The sequence below is a fragment of the Schistocerca serialis genome, chromosome 2 (assembly GCF_023864345.2).
Source record: "Schistocerca serialis cubense isolate TAMUIC-IGC-003099 chromosome 2, iqSchSeri2.2, whole genome shotgun sequence".
Lineage (NCBI taxonomy): Eukaryota > Metazoa > Arthropoda > Insecta > Orthoptera > Acrididae > Schistocerca > Schistocerca serialis.
Genome location: NC_064639.1, coordinates 548035533 through 548054020, shown reverse-complemented (window position 1 = coordinate 548054020; position 18488 = coordinate 548035533). Strand labels below are relative to the sequence as shown.

Below are 18488 nucleotides of genomic sequence, written 5' to 3'. Positions count from 1 at the left end.
GATGTTGCTTTTGCCAGTTGTTAAACAATCTGGACCCAAGTTTCTCTGTATATGCTCTTACGTGTGTCATCCTCCGTTACTTGCCTAGGTGGATACCTCTAGATCATGTAAATATTGAATTGTCTGTCTCTCAGTAATGTATAAGGACATTAATTCTTTGTTGTGTTCTCAACTCAAGTAAAATTCCTTAAAATTTTGACAGTTGTAGAAATTCATGTTCCAGAAAGTAAACACCAACCTATAACAAAGAGAGTTCCTAGAAACATGACAGTTCAGAAGTTTAAAGGATTGATACAAAAATTATTTAAATTAGAAAATGAAATTTCTCAGCTGTCTTGCAGAAATAAAAAAGTATGTATTACACAAAAAATGTTTACTTACATTGAAATTTTAATTTTTAAGTATCTTTTCCAATCTGTGGTCTGGTCTTTAAAGCGATTTCATAATGAGTAACATGTCATATGAGCTAATTGACTTGTCATACTTCTCTTGCACATTGCTGTGCTGTTACTAATACAGAAAAATGTTTAAATCTATAGGCTCCTTACCTGGAATATCCCATTGACAATGACTTGGAGGAACTTGCATACTTCGCAATTTCTGATGGAGACCACATTATAGCACAATAATAAAATTGTGCAGTCCGTCCAGATGTTTAATTCATTATGCATATGGCTGTGAATCATAAAATGCATTAACATTTAATGTATTTACTTATAACCATGGAAAGTTTTTAGAACATTGTTAGCAGGATGACTGTTTTGTAAACGTGCTTTAAAACTATGTTGTAAATTTAACACTGTTTTGTCATGTATGTTTGTATTGTGTTGATCATTCTCAAATTTACAGTAAAGACTAAACTTAATGTGATTTGATTTGATCTATTCATTCAGAGATCATTTGGCAATGATAATCATCATAATGTAATTAAAATAAATATCTCAAAATAAATACACACACACACACACACACACACACACACACACACACAGACACACACACACACACACAGAGAGAGAGAGAGAGAGAGAGAGAGAGAGAGAGAGAGAGAGAGAGAGAGAGAGAGAGAGAGAGAGAGCCTTGCTAAAGGAACCATCCTGGCATTTGCCTCAAATGGTATAGGAAAACATAAACCAAGATGGCTGGACAGAGGAAACCCCATCCTCCTGAATATGAATATGTTGGTCAGTGTCACATTTGGTTGGTGCCTGTTCTACACTGTTCTTTGATTTGCACCAAATAACTTATGATATGAAACACAGTTTTGCACTTCATTGCTGCACACACTAAGGACACCAAGAACATGTGGCTACACTGCTTGCACTAACTTCAGTGTGTTCAGAAAAGTGTCTCCAGGCCCAAAACGTGCAACTATACTCCATGTATCAGGTCTGTGCAAAAAATTCCGGAACTTTGTCCACAAAATTTTTGTACACTTATCTTTTACTATTGTGTGTTGTCTCCTTTGAAATACTCTCCTCCACAATCAATACACCACTCCCAACACCGTTTCCATTTCCATAAGCAGTCCTGATATGTCTCTTGCTGGACTGCACAAAATGCCGTCTGTGAATTTTCTTTTATCTCATCTATTGTTGCCAACCTTCATCCCTTTAATGGGTTTTTCAACTTTGTAAATAAAAAAAAAAGTCCACAGGGACCGGGTCTGGAGAATGTGTAAGCTGAGGTAGCACCGTGATTTTGTTTTCATGCAGTAGTCATACACCAACAAGGATGAATGTGCAGGTGCATTATCGTGATGCAACAGTCATGAATTGTCTCGCCACATTTCAGGCCCTTTCCTTCTCACATTTTCTCGTAGGTGTCGCTACACAACCCAATAGTACCATTGATCAACGGTTTGTCCCTGTGTGGCACGAATTCATGATGAACTACTCCTTCAAAGACAAAGAAAACTATCAGCATGGATTTGACATCATTTGCACGATACAGTCAGTCTTTGACTGGCACGCACGGTTTCATTGGCGTTTCTGACAAGATCACAATCGGTTGATGTTGAAGGGCGTCCTGAACAAGGGTCAACTTTAACTTGCACCCAGCCGTTATTGAACCATGTGAATTATTCATAACACCAAGTACGGCTTAAGCACTCATTGCCATAGGCTTTCTGCATCATTTGGTGTGTCTCAGTAAAGGTTTCCTTGAGTTTCATGGAAAATTTATTGCAGATGCATTGCTCCTCTAACTGTGCCATCTTGAAATTCACAAACTGTGCGACAATGTTCTACCCAGTACAACACTGAACAATAATTAACAGGTATATCACAATGAAATTTCCGACAGTTACACATTGAACACAGGCATGTGCGGTGATGCCAACTGCATTTTGCTCCCATACACAATTGACTTGAAATTACAAATGTTTCGAGGTTCTTTGAACAGACCTCATATGTCTTCATATTCTCCCCTATGTCTACCTGAAAAACTGATTCAGCATCCCCCTTTCATGATTGAGATGTATAGCTCAGGAGAATGACAAGATATTACTATCATGCACTCCAGATCTTAGCATATAATTTTCTTCTCAAAGCATTGCGTTGTGATCATGTATTTTAATGTGACAAGATGTTGTAGTTATCCCCTCTCATTATTAACCACTACTCTGAATTCTCCAAGTAATCTTTAATTGTAGTATGGAGAGAATAGATCGCTACTCAACACATAGGCCACATAGTGGTAGACAGGTACGTTGAAAACAACTGCCAGTTATTTGTCGGCTGTCAGACCTAGTCATTAACCAGACAAAGACAAAACAAAACTCACACATACACAACTCAAGCACACATGGCCACTGTCATATCCAGGAGGCTTGACTGCCAGTATCCGGAAATGATAATGGCTATATATGTATGAGTTGGGCATATGTGCAAGTTTTGTTTTATCTGTATCTGATCAAGGTCTAAGTCTGATAACTAATAACTAGCAATTTTTTTGAGTGTGCCCCTCAATGTAATGAGGAACAATCTGTCCTCGTATTGTTTGTTATTCCATCTAGGATTTTCCATTGTTTAATCCTTGTGTAGTGTGCATCAGTTACAATGAATTTTTAGCTGCATTTTTAATCAGATTAGTTTAGTAATCTCTTTCAACTCCTTGGAGAATTTGTTATATAATCTTAATCCCCCATAAAAATGACGATTTGAGTTTTTGTTTGTTTTTCCTTGATAAATGCAGGTCCAAACTGGCTCTTGTTCGATGATTATTGTAGAAATGTTAGCAAAATAATTAGTAATGTTTCCATGATTTGCACAATATGTTAGTAGATGTATTCACTTGGTGCAGTAAGAATACCCAGTTTTTTTTAATAGTTCTTTACAATGAGCCTTACTACTACTTCTGGTTATTCATATAACCCTTTTCTGCAACTTAAAAATTGTGTCCATGTTTCATGCCTTCAGTCCCCAGAAAGGAAGTCCATAGCTAAGAATGGAATGTGAGTACGATTAGTATGCCATCACGTGCTGTTACAAACTTTTTATAGAACCTTAAGAGTGTAACGTGCTGATGACTTTTTTTTTTTTTGCTAATATCTTTGTGTGTGCTCATTAAATGTTATTCATCCTTAACAACTTTGCGTTAGTTACACAATATATAGATTTATCATCTATGTTTAATACAACAGAGTTGTTTTCTCTCTGCACACTGTTGTTTCCTTTATATCCAATGTAAATTTATTACATTCTGCCCTATCATTTGATGAATTCGTTTGCTTTCTGTAATAGGAGTTCTGCTATTTTACCAGTGATTATAGTATTGTTGTCTTTCTCCATATCTTCAACTGCCTGAAAAGTAATTGATATATATTAAAGACAGAACAGGACCCAGTAAACTATCCTGAGAGACACCTATGTTTATATATATATTGTGTCCATTATTTGTTTTGCTAAAAGTTTATCATCAACAGACTACCTCTACCTTTTGCACCCTGTTTTCCAGGTAAGACTGAACCACTCATTTGCTATTCCTCACACACCTTGCTTTTTAATAGTTTTCGCTGTCAACAGCATCCAAAGCCTTGGCCAATTCTAAGAATATGTCTGTAACACATTCACACTTGTCAAGAGCTTCAAGTACCAATTTTGGCAACACTAATGGCTGATATTGTGCTCCTTCTATTCCACTTCTGAACTAAAAAATTCATTGATCATGCATGTTATGGGGCTTGTATGCTGTCTGTGCACATCTTCAGAACAGAGACGGGAACTTGATTTGTACCCACTGACTTCTTATTTTTTAATTTCCATATTGGCTTCCTGCTTAAGCTCTGTTTGTGGGGTGGGAATCAACATTGTACGCGTTCTGTAAGTCGTTGTGGGTTTGTGGGTAGTGCATGTGTAGTAGGAAGAGTTTGTTGCAACTTTTCTGCAGAGAAAAATCATTCACTAAATTTGCCATTTCTAACATGCTAAAAGTGTTCAAATTTTTTATAAGATTATTACTGATTTTGCCCTCAACGCCTTGCTAATATTCATGTCTCCACATGTCATATTAGTTTAGGGGGCTGAGGCCTTTCCTGGACTTCAGTTAATTTATTGAAGAGAGTGTCCACATTACAACTAAGTGAGTTGGATACACACAGTATGATGAACTTCTTTTGGGCATCCAGCTTTATTAGTTCAGTAGTTGCCAATTCAGACTGTTCACACAAATTCTGAACAGATTTTCTCTAGCTTAAAATGCGTGCGCCTCTGATATAACTAAGTTGGGTCACCTCTCACTTGTGAGTATGTGCTTGTCCAACACAGGGCCCTGGCCCTTGTAGTGCTGCTGCTTTTTTCGGGCTGTAAGTCCATCCTTCTACTATTCTTTTTTCTCCACTGCCTTTCCGTTGGATTACCTTCTTGGTGTCAACTGTAGTTTAAGTTGAAGAAACACCTGAGATATTTGTGTCGGCATAGTAGTGGATCCTAGCAAGCATTGATGTACTTCTGGAGGAGGTTGAGCAGATACTACAACACACACAATATATTAAATCACTTTATTAAAACTTGAACAATCTGAACTTAAATTGAAAATGAAACAATCCAGGTCCACAGGAATATCTATGTATTTGTTACAGTCACTCAACTCTTTATCACTTAACACAATACAGAATGATAACCTCATATCATGAACTTATACAGTTGTGGCTTCTAATACAACTCATACTGCTGGATCTGATGTAAGACAGTGCTGTCATTTAAACGATGATTACAGAGTGGGGTGAGCAGTACTGTGCTCTGACTTAAGTACTCTTTCAGCAGCAGCGGCATATGGAACCTCTTGAGGGCGTGTCTACGCCGACATCTCTCATTTGTGGCTGTGTCATGCAGCGACCATCCTTGTTCTGTCATGAGGTACCAGCTTTGATGTGGGTTGTTGTTTGGATGATACTACACCAATCACACTTGGATTTGGTTTATGATTTTGGACACACTGTTTTGTTTTCCCCTCATCCAGCACTTTAAACAACTTTTCATCCTTAAATACATGATTCGCATTGTTGGGTTAGACCTACCATTCCTCCTCCAAGTGTGGTTCATATGGAGAGGTCACCCTACGCAGTGTATATTCCACCTTTTGTGCCTTTCTTTCTGGCAAAAGTAGTAGTTTTTGTTGTTCTTGTAGTCTTCAGTCCAGAGACTGGTTTGATGCAGCTCTCCATGCTACTCTGTCCTGTGCAAGCTTCTTCATCTCCAAGTACCTACTGTAACATAGATTCTTCTGAATCTGCTTAAGTAGTCATCTCTTGGTCTCTCTCTACGATTTTTACCCTCCATGCTTCCCTCCAGTACTAAATTGGTGAGCCCATGATGTCTCAGATCATGTCCTGCCGACTGATCCCTTCTTCTACTCAAGTTGTGCCACAAATTCCTCATTAGTTATGTGATCTACCCATCTAATCTTCAGCAGTCTTCTGTAGCACCACATTTCGAAAGCTTCTATTCTCTTCTAGTCTAAACTATTTATTGTCCATGTTTCACTTCCATACATCACTACACTCCAAACAAAAACTTTCAGAAAAGACTTCCTAACACTTAAATCTATACTCGATGTTAACAAATTCCTCTTCTTCAGAAATGCTTTGCTTGCCATTGCCAGTCTACATTTTATATCCTCTCTACTTCGACCATCATCAGTTATTTTGCTCCCCAAATAGCAAAACTCATCAACTACTGTAAGTGTCTCATTTCCAAATTTGATTCCCTCAGCATCACCTGATTACATTCCATTATCCTTGTTTTGCTTTTGTTGATGTTCGTCTCATATCCTCCTTTCAAGACACTGTCCATCCCGTTCAGCTGCTCTTCCGGGTCCTTTGCTGTCTCTGGCAGAATTACAATATCATCGGCAAAAATCAAAGTTTTTATTTCTTCTCCATGGATTTTAATTCCTACTCCGAATTTTTATTTGTTTCCTTTACTGCTTGCTCAATATATAGATTGAATAACATTGGGGATAGGTTACAACCCTGTCTCACTCCCTTCCCAACCACTGCTTCCCCCTCTATTCTTATAACTGCCATCTGGTTTCTGTATAAATTGTAAATAGCCGTTCGCACTCTGTATGACCCATTCCACCTTCAAAATTTGAAAGAGAGTATTCCAGTCAACACTGTCAAAAGCTTTATCTAAGTCTACAAATGCGACAAACATAGGTTTGCCTTTCCTTAACCTGTTTTCCAAGATAAGTTGTAAGGTCAGTATTACCTCGTGTTCCAGCAATTCTACGGAATCGAAACTGATCTTCCCCGAGGTCGGCTTCTACCAGTTTTTCCATTCGTCTGTAAAGAATTTGCGTTAGTATTTTGCATCTGTGACTTGTTACAATGATAGTTCGGTAATTTTCACACCAGTCAACACCTACTTTCTTTGGGAGTGGAATTACTGTATTCTTCTTGAAGTCTGAGGGTATTGCGCCTGTCTCCTACATCTTGCTCACCAGATGATAGAGTTTTGTCAGGGCTGGCTCTCCTGAGGCTATCAGTAATTCAAATGGAATGTTGTCTACTCCCGGAGCCTTGTTCTGACTTTGGTCATTCAGTGCTCTGTCAAACTCTTCACGCAGTATCATATCTCCCATTTCATCTTCATCTACATCCTCTTCCATTTCCATAATATTGTCCTCAAGTACATCGCCCTTGTATAGACCCTCTATATACTCCTTCCACCTTTCTGCTTTCCCTTCTTTGCTTAGAACTGGGTTTCCATCTGAGCTCTTGATATTCATGCAAGTGGCTCTCTTTTCTCCAAAGGTCTCTTTAATTTTCCTGTAGGCAGTATCTATCTTACTCCTAGTGATGTATGCCGCTGCATCCTTACATTTGTCCTATAGCTATCCCTGCTCAGCCGTTTTGCACTTCCTTTCGATCTCAATTTTGAGATGTTTGTATTCCTTTTTGCCTGCTTTGTTTACTGCATTTTTATATTTTCTCCTTTCATCAATTAAATTCAATATCTCTTCTGTTACCCAAGGATTTCTACTAGCCCTCATATTTTTACCTACTTGATACGCTTCTGCCTTTGCTATTTCATCTCTCAAAGCTACCCATTCTTCTTCTGCTGTATTTCTTCCCCCCATTCTCGTCAGTCGTTCCCTAATGCTCTCACTAAAACTCTCTACAATCTCTGGTTCTTTCAGTTTATCCAGGTACCAACTCCTTAAATTGCCACCTTTTTGTAGTTTCTTCATTTTTAATCTACAGTTCATAACCAATAGATTGTGGGCAGAGTCCACATCTGCCCTTGGAAATGTCTTACAATTGAAAAACTGGTTCTTAAATCTCCATCTTACCATTATATAACCTATCTGGAACCTTCCAGTGTCTCCAGGCCTCTTCCATTTCTACAACCTTCTTTCACGACTCTTGAACCAAGTGTTAGATATAATTACGTTATGCTCTGTGCAAAATTCTACCAGGCGGCTTCCTCTCTCATTCCCTCAGTCCATATTCACCTACTACTTTTCCTTCTCTTCCTTTTCCTGCTATCGAATTCCAGTCACCCATGACTATTAAATGTTCGTCTCCCTTCACTATCTGAATAATTTCTTTTATTTCATCATACATTTCATCAATCTCTTTGTCATCTGCGGAGCTAGTTGGAATATAAATTGTACTACTGTGGTAGGTGTGGGCTTCATGTCTATATTGGCTACAATAATGCGTTCATTGTGCTGCTCATAGTAGCTTACCCACTCTCCTATTTTTATAATTCATTATTAAACCTACTCCTGCTTTACCCCTGTTTGATTTTGTATTTATAACTCTGTATTCACATGACCAAAAGTCTTGTTCCTCCTACCATTGAACATAACTAATTCCCACTATATCTAACTGTAACCTATCCATGTCCCTTGTTAAATTTTCTAATCTACCTGTCTGACTAAGAGATCTGACATTCCACACTGCAATCCGTAGAACGCCAGTTTTGTTTCTCCTGATAATGATGTCCTCATGAGTAGTCCCCGCCCGGAGATCCGAATGGGGGACTATTTTACCTCTGGAATATTTTACCCTAGAGAACGCCATCATCATTTAACCATACAGTAAAGCTGCATGGCCTCGGGGGAAAAATTACGGCTGTAATTTCCCCTTACCAGCACACCAAGGCCATTTTGGTTAATGTTACAAGGCCAGATCAGTCAATTATCCAGACTGTTTGTTGCCCCCTACAACTACTGAAAAGGCTGCTGGCCCTCTTCGGGAATCACATGTTCGTCTGGCCTTTCAACAGATGCCTCCCCATTGCGGAAGCACCTACGGTACGGCTATCTGTATCATTGAGGCATGCAAGCCTCGCCACGAATGGCAAGGTCCGTGATTAATGGGGGAGGAGGGGCGAGGGGCTGGCAAAAGTAATATAGTAATATCCCCAAAAGCCAATACAGTAGCCATCGTGTGTGTGTGGGTGTGTGGGTGGGTAGGTAGGGGGAAGGGGGGTGGGGTCACCAAGTAATTGCACAGTGGTGCCCCCAACTACACAGGAATCCCACTATTGGCACCTATGCTGGAAACTCCATGGATATGCCAAGGAGTATGCACTTGCTATGGACTTGCTATGGCTGGGGCACGGTGATTCTGGGGATGGTTAACCAGCAAGGTAGCCATTGCTGTGGGTGGATGGCGCCATGGGGAGAGCGCCCCCCCCCCCCCCCCCCCTCCCTTTGGAGTGGGTGGCAGCAAGGTGGATGACTCACAAATGAAGCTGGTGTTCGCCAAATGGCCCCAGCAGTCTCTTCTTCAGGAAAGAATTACTATAATGCAGAGAGATAAGATCCCACAATGTTTCATTCCATGGCTAAACCTTGGGAGGAACATTAAGGATTCCTTTATGACCACACAGCCATTATTCTTTGTTGAATACCTTGAGAAAAAGTTTGCAGAAGTATCACGGATTTTGAAAATGGAAAGTGCTTCAGTTCTGTTTGAAGTGGCACCCCTTGCTCAATTGTGGGTGTTATTAGCCACCCACCATGTAACAAGCAGGACGACATTTCTGTTACTATCACTCCCCAAAACTATCTCAATATAGTACGGGGTATCATCTTCCAATGCGACCTTTTCGAGACCAATGATGATTTGCATGTGTGGAGTGCTGGTATGTGCATTTTGTGTGCTGTGTCTATTTGGTACCAAATGATGATTTGCCTGAAAAGAACAAGGTGATGGTATATCAATGTGATGTGAAACCTTATGTTCACCATCCCATGCTGACTCCAAATGCACAAGACTTGGGCACATGTTTTTGTGTTGTAACGCCTGCACTGTCTGTAGAGGATTGTGGACATCAGTTGCACTTGGACACTGCTTGTGGCCCTCTCCCTTCTGTGTCAACTGCAGGAAGCAGTTTTGTCTCTCAAATACCAATGCCCCTACATACTTCAGTGTGGCATGTGGATCTTATTCAGCCATTCATCTCTTCATTTGCAGCCTGGTTTTGTCACCTCTGCATCCACACAGGTGGGCTCTCAGCAATGCTGACAGGGATGCCTCTGCCTCTGGCTCTGCCCTTGCTGTTAGCACCACGCCACATGGAAGTATCGATGAGGCTGTCCAGAGCACAACTGCAGCCATTATGTCAGCAGCAGACGTAGCAGTCCCATATTCCCCAGGATCACCCCCACCTCCCCTTTCTTGGTAAACAGTACCTAGGTAGACTTCAGAAATCATCTTGGCTGTTAGAGGTTGCAGATGAGCTCAGGTGAGCCTTTCAATGCCATAAGCGACATCCAGCGATGGAGCATCTCATTGCCTTTAAATGGCTCCACGCTCAGGTCCATCACCCAAAAAAAAGGACAGAAACAAGAATGCTGGAAATGGTATGTTACTACTATTATATCGCATACCGCTCCTGTGCTGGTTTGGACAGAGGTTTGATTCCTCTGTGGACACCAGTTCCCCATAAATGTACTTCGCATCGTTGTAACACCTCCGATTTATGTATCCCGTTCAATCAGGATCTGATAGCAGCCCAAATAAATATTAATTAATGTGACCGTGTACCTAATGGGGCTGGCAATCGGATTTGACTGCTACGGAGTTGTTACATTCCATTTTGTTCTTCTCAATGCTGTAATAATGAAATGTTCGGTGATAAGAAGAAACGCCAACACAGCTTCACTAATCAAGGACCTATATTCGTCTCAAAAATACAAAAGGAAGAAGACAGCCACTGCCTTCGTCATACATATTTAATCATGGCTAATCTCAGCACAGGCTTCTTCGTTATTCATAATCGTCACACGCAAATTCAATCACTGCAATCCAACACTGCAATCCAAATGATGCCGGCGCGGTAGACGCGAAACCACAAATATCGGCACAGAAATATCACTGATCACTCTCGTAATTATACTTTTTCACTTTCCCGTATTATCCTAACACAAAGGGGTTAAACCGCGGCGATGGCCACTCCCTTTGTCGGTAAACCCTTCCATTACATCAACAGGCCTCCACACGGCTCGGCCCGCAACCTGGGAACTGACTCAACTCTACACTCGCTCTCACAACCCGACACTATCGATTGGTTGCCCTCTCGACCTGTGCCGAGTGCAAACTTATAGTAAGGGCCTACGGACCCCTTACATCGTCCTGAATAGTGTTGTCTATACTGCCCAAATGCTGTCACCGAACATTATGCGCGAAACTTTGTATCTGAGAATCATCACGCTGCATACCATGTCTACAGACAGCGAGTGGAGCAAATTCACTTCCCTTTCACTACATGTCACCTGAAGCAATATAATGCTTTATTCATTGAGTGGGAATTCCTCAGTACTCTAGACTGCATCCACATCCACATGCGTCTATGGGGCTCACTCCCAATTTTTATTTGTAACTTCTTGTCACACCTGACTTTCTGGGTTCAAGTGGATGTTTCCCACAATAAGCCCAGTCCCCCCCACCCCTTTCCCCCAGATATAAGAGAATGGGGTGCTGTAGGGCTCAGGATTGAGTGTGCCTCTTTTTTAGTGGCTATCAGTTGTTCAGCTGCAGCTGTGGGGTCTTCAGTGTCACCCTGTATGTTGACAGCTATTGTATTGACTATTGCTCCTCCACAGGGGTGTTGCTGAATGCCAACTGCATATGAAAAGAGCATACTGCCCATCCACATACAAAGCTCTGCCTTGATGACCAGTTGCTCAATAAGCTGGAGTCTTATCACTTTTTGGCACTGGTCCTTTGATACCTGGTTGACATTGCTTCCCAACCTTCCCAATTTCAGCACACGTGCTGGACACAGTTTAATATTCTTTTCTGCCTCAGTCATGGCTCAGCATTGCAGACGCTGGAACCAATACACCATTGTGGAGTCCGATTTGCAACAGATGCATTTTGGAACAACTCTGTGAACAGCCTACTAGTGGAGGTTGTGATCTCTCCAATACAGATCAGGCTCCAAAACTGCTGCTCGACTATGCTATGCACATTCGCTGCTACCCTGAATAACCAAGCTTCCGTGTCCTTTGTCCCTGTAGGAAGATCTACCTCCTTCAACAGAGGGGTAGGATTGGAGTGACGATCACATTTCACATCATTATCTCTTGTCAGGGAGCAATTGTGTATGCCCCCATGGTGTGTACCCCGTCCACAGATCTTTCTCAATATACCCTTTGATTCAGTTGACCCTATGGTTTTTCACCACCTATGCCTGGCATTCTTGATGCATTTCTGGGTTCGGAAGTGCTATACACTGACAGCTCTACACTCAATGGACAAAGGTGCAATGAATTACACTACCTGCCAAATGGATGCAGTGCATTCATTGCAGAATTAGTGACAATTGCTCAAGCTGCCTGTCAAATTTGTTCTTGCACTGACAAGATGTTCTTAATAGGCAGTGACTCTGTGAATAGTCTTCAGGCTATTGACTAGTGCTACCTTCAACACCTGCTGGTTGTGACTGTCCAGGGTCTTCTTCGTGACCTCTATCGAGCTGAATGGTTGGTCATCTTTGTCTGGACCCCAGGTCACGTTGGGGTCCTAGGGAATGAACATCTGACCAGTTGGCTACCACGATGCTGACTGTGGAGATGGGGGTACCACAACCAGATCTTCTGTCATCACTTATGTTGTCAGTTGCCGTAAGGTTGGAACATAGACTGGTGTGCCCTTGTTCCTCTGAACAAACTGGGAGCTATAAAGGAGACCACAGCCACATAACAGTCTTCCCTTTGTGCTTCTCACAGGGACTCGTTATCATACTCTGTCTGCTTTGCAGTGGCCATACTTGGCTGACCCATGGCTATCCTATGACATGAAGATTCACCACACTGGTGGTGTGGTGCCTGTCTGACTGTGATCCACATCCTACTGGACTGTCCTAGTTTGACCACCTTTCAGCGAAATCTTAAACTTGCTGACTCGTTGCCTCTGGTGCCAACGGACACCACCAAAGTGGCTGATCTGGTTTTATGTTTTACACTTGAAGGTGGTTTCTGCTCCTCTATGTTAGGGCACATTGCCCTCTTTTGCCACTTGAGGGACTGAAGGGGTGTCCCATTGCTCCAACCTAGGGGACCCATGGCTGCCCTTTCTCAGTGATTCGGCGTGGCTCCTGCCCTTCCTGTCTCTCTCTCTCTTTTTTTTTTTTTTTTTTTTTTTTTTTTTTTTTTTTTTTTTTTTTTTTTTTTTTTTTCATCTGTTGTTGATTTACTGCCTCATGATCATTTTCTTTCCTGAGATTTTATCAACTTGTTTGTATTGCTAGTTTTCTTGTGATAATGGAGGGTGAGGATCACCGGTCAGATGCAGAGGGTGCGTCTTCCATCCCATCATGTGTCATGGGGGCCTCCAGCTCAGCTGCTTTCTGGGCGGAGCAACCCGCTACCTTCACCCTTTATCTCTTTCTAATTTCTACTTATTTGTATCTTCTGGATTTATTGATTCTTGACTTCAGTCAGGTTAATCACCCTGTCTTCTGTGTCCTTTCTCTTTGAGACTCTACATGGCTTGATGCATATAGGCTAGAGGGACTGATGATCTTGTAGTTTGGTCCCTTTAACTCCATCAGTCTGGTCCAATTCTTGTTTGGAGATATTTTCAGTATTTCATATGAAGGGTTGTGGGCTAGGTTCTAACAAATATTGGTCATCACTCTTACTTTGAGTGTGAAATGGTAGTAAGTCTCTGTGTATAACCCATGTAGCACAAATCATTCAAAAATTTGTAACAGTCTCCCGATCTTATATTCATGGCATATGATGTACGTTGTATTAGGCTATATCTTTTAGTACTCACTGCAATGTGAGATGTGACATCAATTTTGATAACAGGGTATATCATATCAAACCTCTTGAGCCTTCATAATTATGAAAGATGCTTGCGAGAATTGAAGAAAGTTTATTTTATTAGTAGTTAGTTTGTGAATCTCACACTGTGGGAGGAATGGGTACAGGCATGATGAAACACATGGGCACATCATATCTACAAGGCAGGACAGCAAGTTAGCATCTCCACCTGCTGTGGAGCCACCCTTGATACCATAGCTTGGAGATATTTTCAGCCAGGGAGAAAATGGCTGCGACAACAACAATGTAAATGGTGTGACAATCAAATAATCTAATGAACTGTTAGTTTTAACTTGCCTAAACTAACTTGGCTGAACTAAGATGATATAAAGATCAGTCAGTCATAATGACATATTTTGAAGACTGTTGAAGTCATTGTGAGTGGAAGTAATGGGTTGTATTAAGAAGAGTTAATGGAGGAGTTAAGCGTTGAGTTCTTGTGAGAAATTTTAGTTGTTTGGAAGAAAATTTGGGTGCTCTTCCAGCACATAAACAATGCAAGGGGAGGCGTAGTCCATAAACTACTATTGGAACACGGACATTGCAGTTCCGAATCAGCAAAACACCAATATAGGTGACTGCACATGAAGTTTTATTAGAAGATGTCATCATCGAGGGCAAGAGGGTGACAGATCACAGTTTCCACAAATTACACTTCCTTGACCATATTTCACATAATTTGGCACCCTAGTGCAAGATGCGAATTAGAAGTGCTAAAGGAAGAGAGAGATATAACTGGAAAAAGATTATTTAGAGAAAAATTTCAGAAAAGAAAAATATGTCATTGCTGTGTGTTGTGTCGGTAGCTGGGCCGACACCGTGAAGTTGAGATGGCTGAAAATGCACGCAAGACTAAAGCAGACGGGCGTGAAGTCTGGAACATGAGAACTTATAAATGAATAAGAAGAAAAGTCTGTAGATGCTTATTACTTATCTTTTAATTAGTCCTTGGAATACATCTCTCTTGAATACTCGTAAGCTATAGGCACTGATACAAATTGCGCCTTGCTAGTTCGTAGCCATTAACTTAGCTGATGGCTATTCTGTCTCTCGGCTAATGAGAGAAAAAAGGCTTCGTACAACTGGGCGGTAGCTAGGTTCTCGTACAACTGGGCGGTAGCTAGGTTCTCGTACAACTGGTCGGTTTAAGCTACCACCTAGCAAGTGTGGTGTCTGGCGGTGACACCACATTCCTCCCCCGCAAATCGGCGAACGGTCGTGAGATAAGGCTTCCGCCCGCCGTGGGGAGGACCACATGTTGACGTATGCGATGAGGTGGGGAGCCTAACAACAGGCGAGGCTGTGCCACCCGCACCCGGCCATACGGTCCAAGGGGAGCTAGGAAACGCCTGAAAAACTAGTCCAGGGTGCACGTCAACATGCGGTGTATGCGCCCGTAAAGAGACAGGAGTGACCGAAGGATCAACCTCCATTGCGTCGGGGTAGCCGACGCGCGATGACGTCATGTGGTCCGGAGCGGTCGGGAGTTCCATGGCGGAGGACAGCTGGTCACGGGAAGCGATCGGCGGCGCGTGACCCTGGGAGGCGCTTGGCTGCTGCAACGAAGCGTCGAATGCGGGCGGCGCCGGCGGGAGAACAATCGGCGGCGGCGGCGGCGGCTGCTGCTGCTGCGGCGGCGGCGGCGGCGCGTCGCCATCGGGCAAAATGGAAGGCATCGTCGGTAACACCTGGGGATGAGGCGAGCCAGTAGATGGGTCCCCAGGGCGCTGACCGGACGGCACCGTCGCTGAAAGCAGACGGGGAGCGGCAGAACCCGAGCGACGACAGAGGCGCAGCTGATTGAGATGCCGACGCACCTCACCAGAGGCCCCCAAAACCAAATACATCGCGCGGCAGAGGCAGCGAAGAATGCGCCCTGCGAGCCAACGCCGTGAACCGCGATAGTTGCGATAAAATACAACGTCGCCTGGAGCAAAAGCAGGAGTCTGCCGCTGCACAGGAACCTGATGCGGCGGATGCAGCAAAGACATCAAGGTGCGATGAGGACGACCGTGGAGCAACTCAGCTGGCGAGCGACCATCTCGGGGCTGAGAGCGATACGAAGACAAAAAGAGCAACAATGCGTCCTCCCGAGAATGCGACTCTTTCAATTTCAACATCTGTGACTTGAAAGTCCGGACCAATCGTTCAGCGGCACCGTTGGACTGAGGCGAAAACGGCGCGGATTTCAGATGTTGAATACCATTGGCCTGGCAGAATGACTGAAATTCTGCGGACATGAATTGTGGGCCATTGTCGGAAACAATAGTCTGCGGAAGACCTTCAATGCAAAAGATAGCAGACAACGCTTGTATGGTGGCGGAGGACGTCGTGGAAGACATCCGGACAACAAAAGGAAAATTACTGAAGGCATCGACCAGAACCAACCATCGAGCATTCCAGAATGGACCAGCAAAATCAATGTGCAAGCGTTGCCAAGGGGAAGTGGCTTTTGGCCACGCAAAGACTTTCCGCGGCGGTGCGGACTGTTGTTCGGCACACGCCGGGCACGAAGAACACATATTCGTAATCGCAGCATCGATTCCGAACCAAGTACAGTGCTGACGAGCAAGTTGTTTCGTTCGCACTATACCCCAATGTCCTTGGTGAAGAAGCCGTAAAACAGAGGACTGTAACGAACGTGGGACCACGACTCTGGACTGATCATTATCAGAACGCAACAACAAAACACCACGTCGAACAAAAAGTCTCTCCTTGTGAGCAAAAAATCGGCGAACCAACGGATCCTCGATCCGAGACTTTGACAAAGGCCATTGCGTAGCAACAAAACGTAAAACAGTAGCAAGGACAGGGTCAGCAGCTGTGGCTGTAGCGACACGACGAAAATCAATCGGAAACGATTCGACCACTTCATCGGTTTCCGAATCAATGAACATGCAAGCAAGTTCGGAAGAATCGAATGCTTTATCCGCAGCAACAGGCAAACGGGACAACGCATCGGCGTTTCCGTGCTTAGCAGTGGACCGATACAAGATATCGTAGCGGTACTGCGAGAGGAAAATAGACCAGCGAATGAATTTCTGCGCTGTACGTGGAGGTACAGGCTTGGTCGGATGAAAAAGCGATGTCAAAGGTTTGTGGTCTGTGATGATGGTAAAGTGACGACCATACAAGAAATCATGGAACTTAGTAACACCAAACACGAGAGCCAAAGCTTCTTTCTCTATCTGTGAATAATTTCTTTGCGCAGACGAGAGCAATTTGGACGCAAAGGCAATAGGGCGATCATGGGAGCCAACTTTGTGCGCAAGCACAGCACCGATCCCGAAATCCGATGCATCTACCATCAACAAAAGGGGTTTCTGGGGATCGAATGGCGTAAGGCAAGTATTAGAAAGCAACGCCGATTTCAACTGGCGAAAGGCGCGTTCACATTCCGTCGTCCAGACGAACGGAACACCTTTACGGCGTAAGCGATGAAGCGGAGCTGAAATGGAAGAGGCATTGCGCACAAATTTATTGTAATAATTAATTTTACCCAACACACTCTGTAGCTGTTTCACATTTTGAGGGGAAGGCAATTCTTGTATGGCACGGAGGTGCTCTGGACTCGGATGTATGCCTTGGGCATTAATGACATGTCCCAGGTATGGTAAGTCACGAGCAAAAAACACACATTTGTCCTTCCTCAAACGAAGACCATTTTGCCGCAAGACCTGAAATAATGTCCGTAAGTTCGCAAGATGATCGTCTTCTGTCCGTCCGGAGATCACTATATCGTCCAGATAGTTGGCCGCAGTAGGGACCGACGCACAAATAGTTTGTAAATATTGCTGAAACAAGGCAGGGGCGGAGGCACACCCGAATGGCAGTCTTTTGAAGCGGTACAATCCAAGATGCGTGTTAACCACCAAAACGCGCTGGGATTCGTCGTCCACCGGTATTTGCAAGTACGCATCGGCTAGGTCCAACTTTGAAAAATATTTTCCCGGGCACAGTTTAGCAAAAAGATCTTCCGGGCGGGGCAAAGGAAAAGTAGCAGTCACTAGCTGTGGATTCACTGTGGCCTTGAAGTCCACGCAAAGTCTCAATTTTCCGGAAGGTTTTTGGCAAAATTACTAAGGGTGAGGCCCAGAGAGAAGCTTGCACACGTTCAATTACACCCTGTGATTCGAGATCGTGTAACGTTCGTGCGACCTCATCACGCAATGCGTGGGGAACATTGCGCGCCCTGAAAAATTTCGGTTGCGCGTTTACCTTCAGTTCTAAATGGGCTTCATAGTTTTTAGCGCAACCTAAGCCCGGTGCAAAAATGTCTGCAAATTCGTCACACAGCCGAGAAACACTGTCTGTAGGCACAGTCTGATTAACTGATAGGACCTGATTTACAATAGACATGTTAAACAACTTAAATAAATCTAGACCAAACAAGTTCACAGCAGAAGAAGAACGAAGAACGTAAAATGACACAAGTTTTGTTTGTCCCTTGTATGTTGCAAGAAGGCTGCACTGTCCTAACACAGGAATTGTCTGTCCGGAATATGTAGTTAGCTTAACATTTGCGGAACGCAACGGAGGTTTGCCCAGTTGTTTGTACGTGTCATGATTGAGCAATGAAACTGCAGCTCCGGTATCGAGCTGGAATGGTATCACTTTGCCTTCAAAGTCTAAGTCCACAAAAAGTTTATTGTCCTGCTGACGACAAGAGCGACTGTTTTGTGCAATGGGAACAGACA

The 18488-nt window shown here is 43.2% G+C and overlaps 1 protein-coding gene across 1 annotated transcript in view; it reads left to right on the top strand.

Annotated features, from left to right (window-relative positions):
• The window catches only part of LOC126457532 (tubulin-specific chaperone E), a 66777-nt gene extending 65907 nt beyond the window's left edge, over positions 1-870 (top strand). The window contains exons 11-12 of the mRNA XM_050093887.1: positions 203-351; positions 540-870. Of these exons, the coding sequence (XP_049949844.1) occupies positions 203-351; positions 540-629 (239 nt within the window). The 3' untranslated portion in view covers positions 630-870. The remainder of the gene's footprint in view (positions 1-202; positions 352-539) is intronic.
• The last annotated feature ends 17618 nt before the right edge of the window (positions 871-18488 follow it).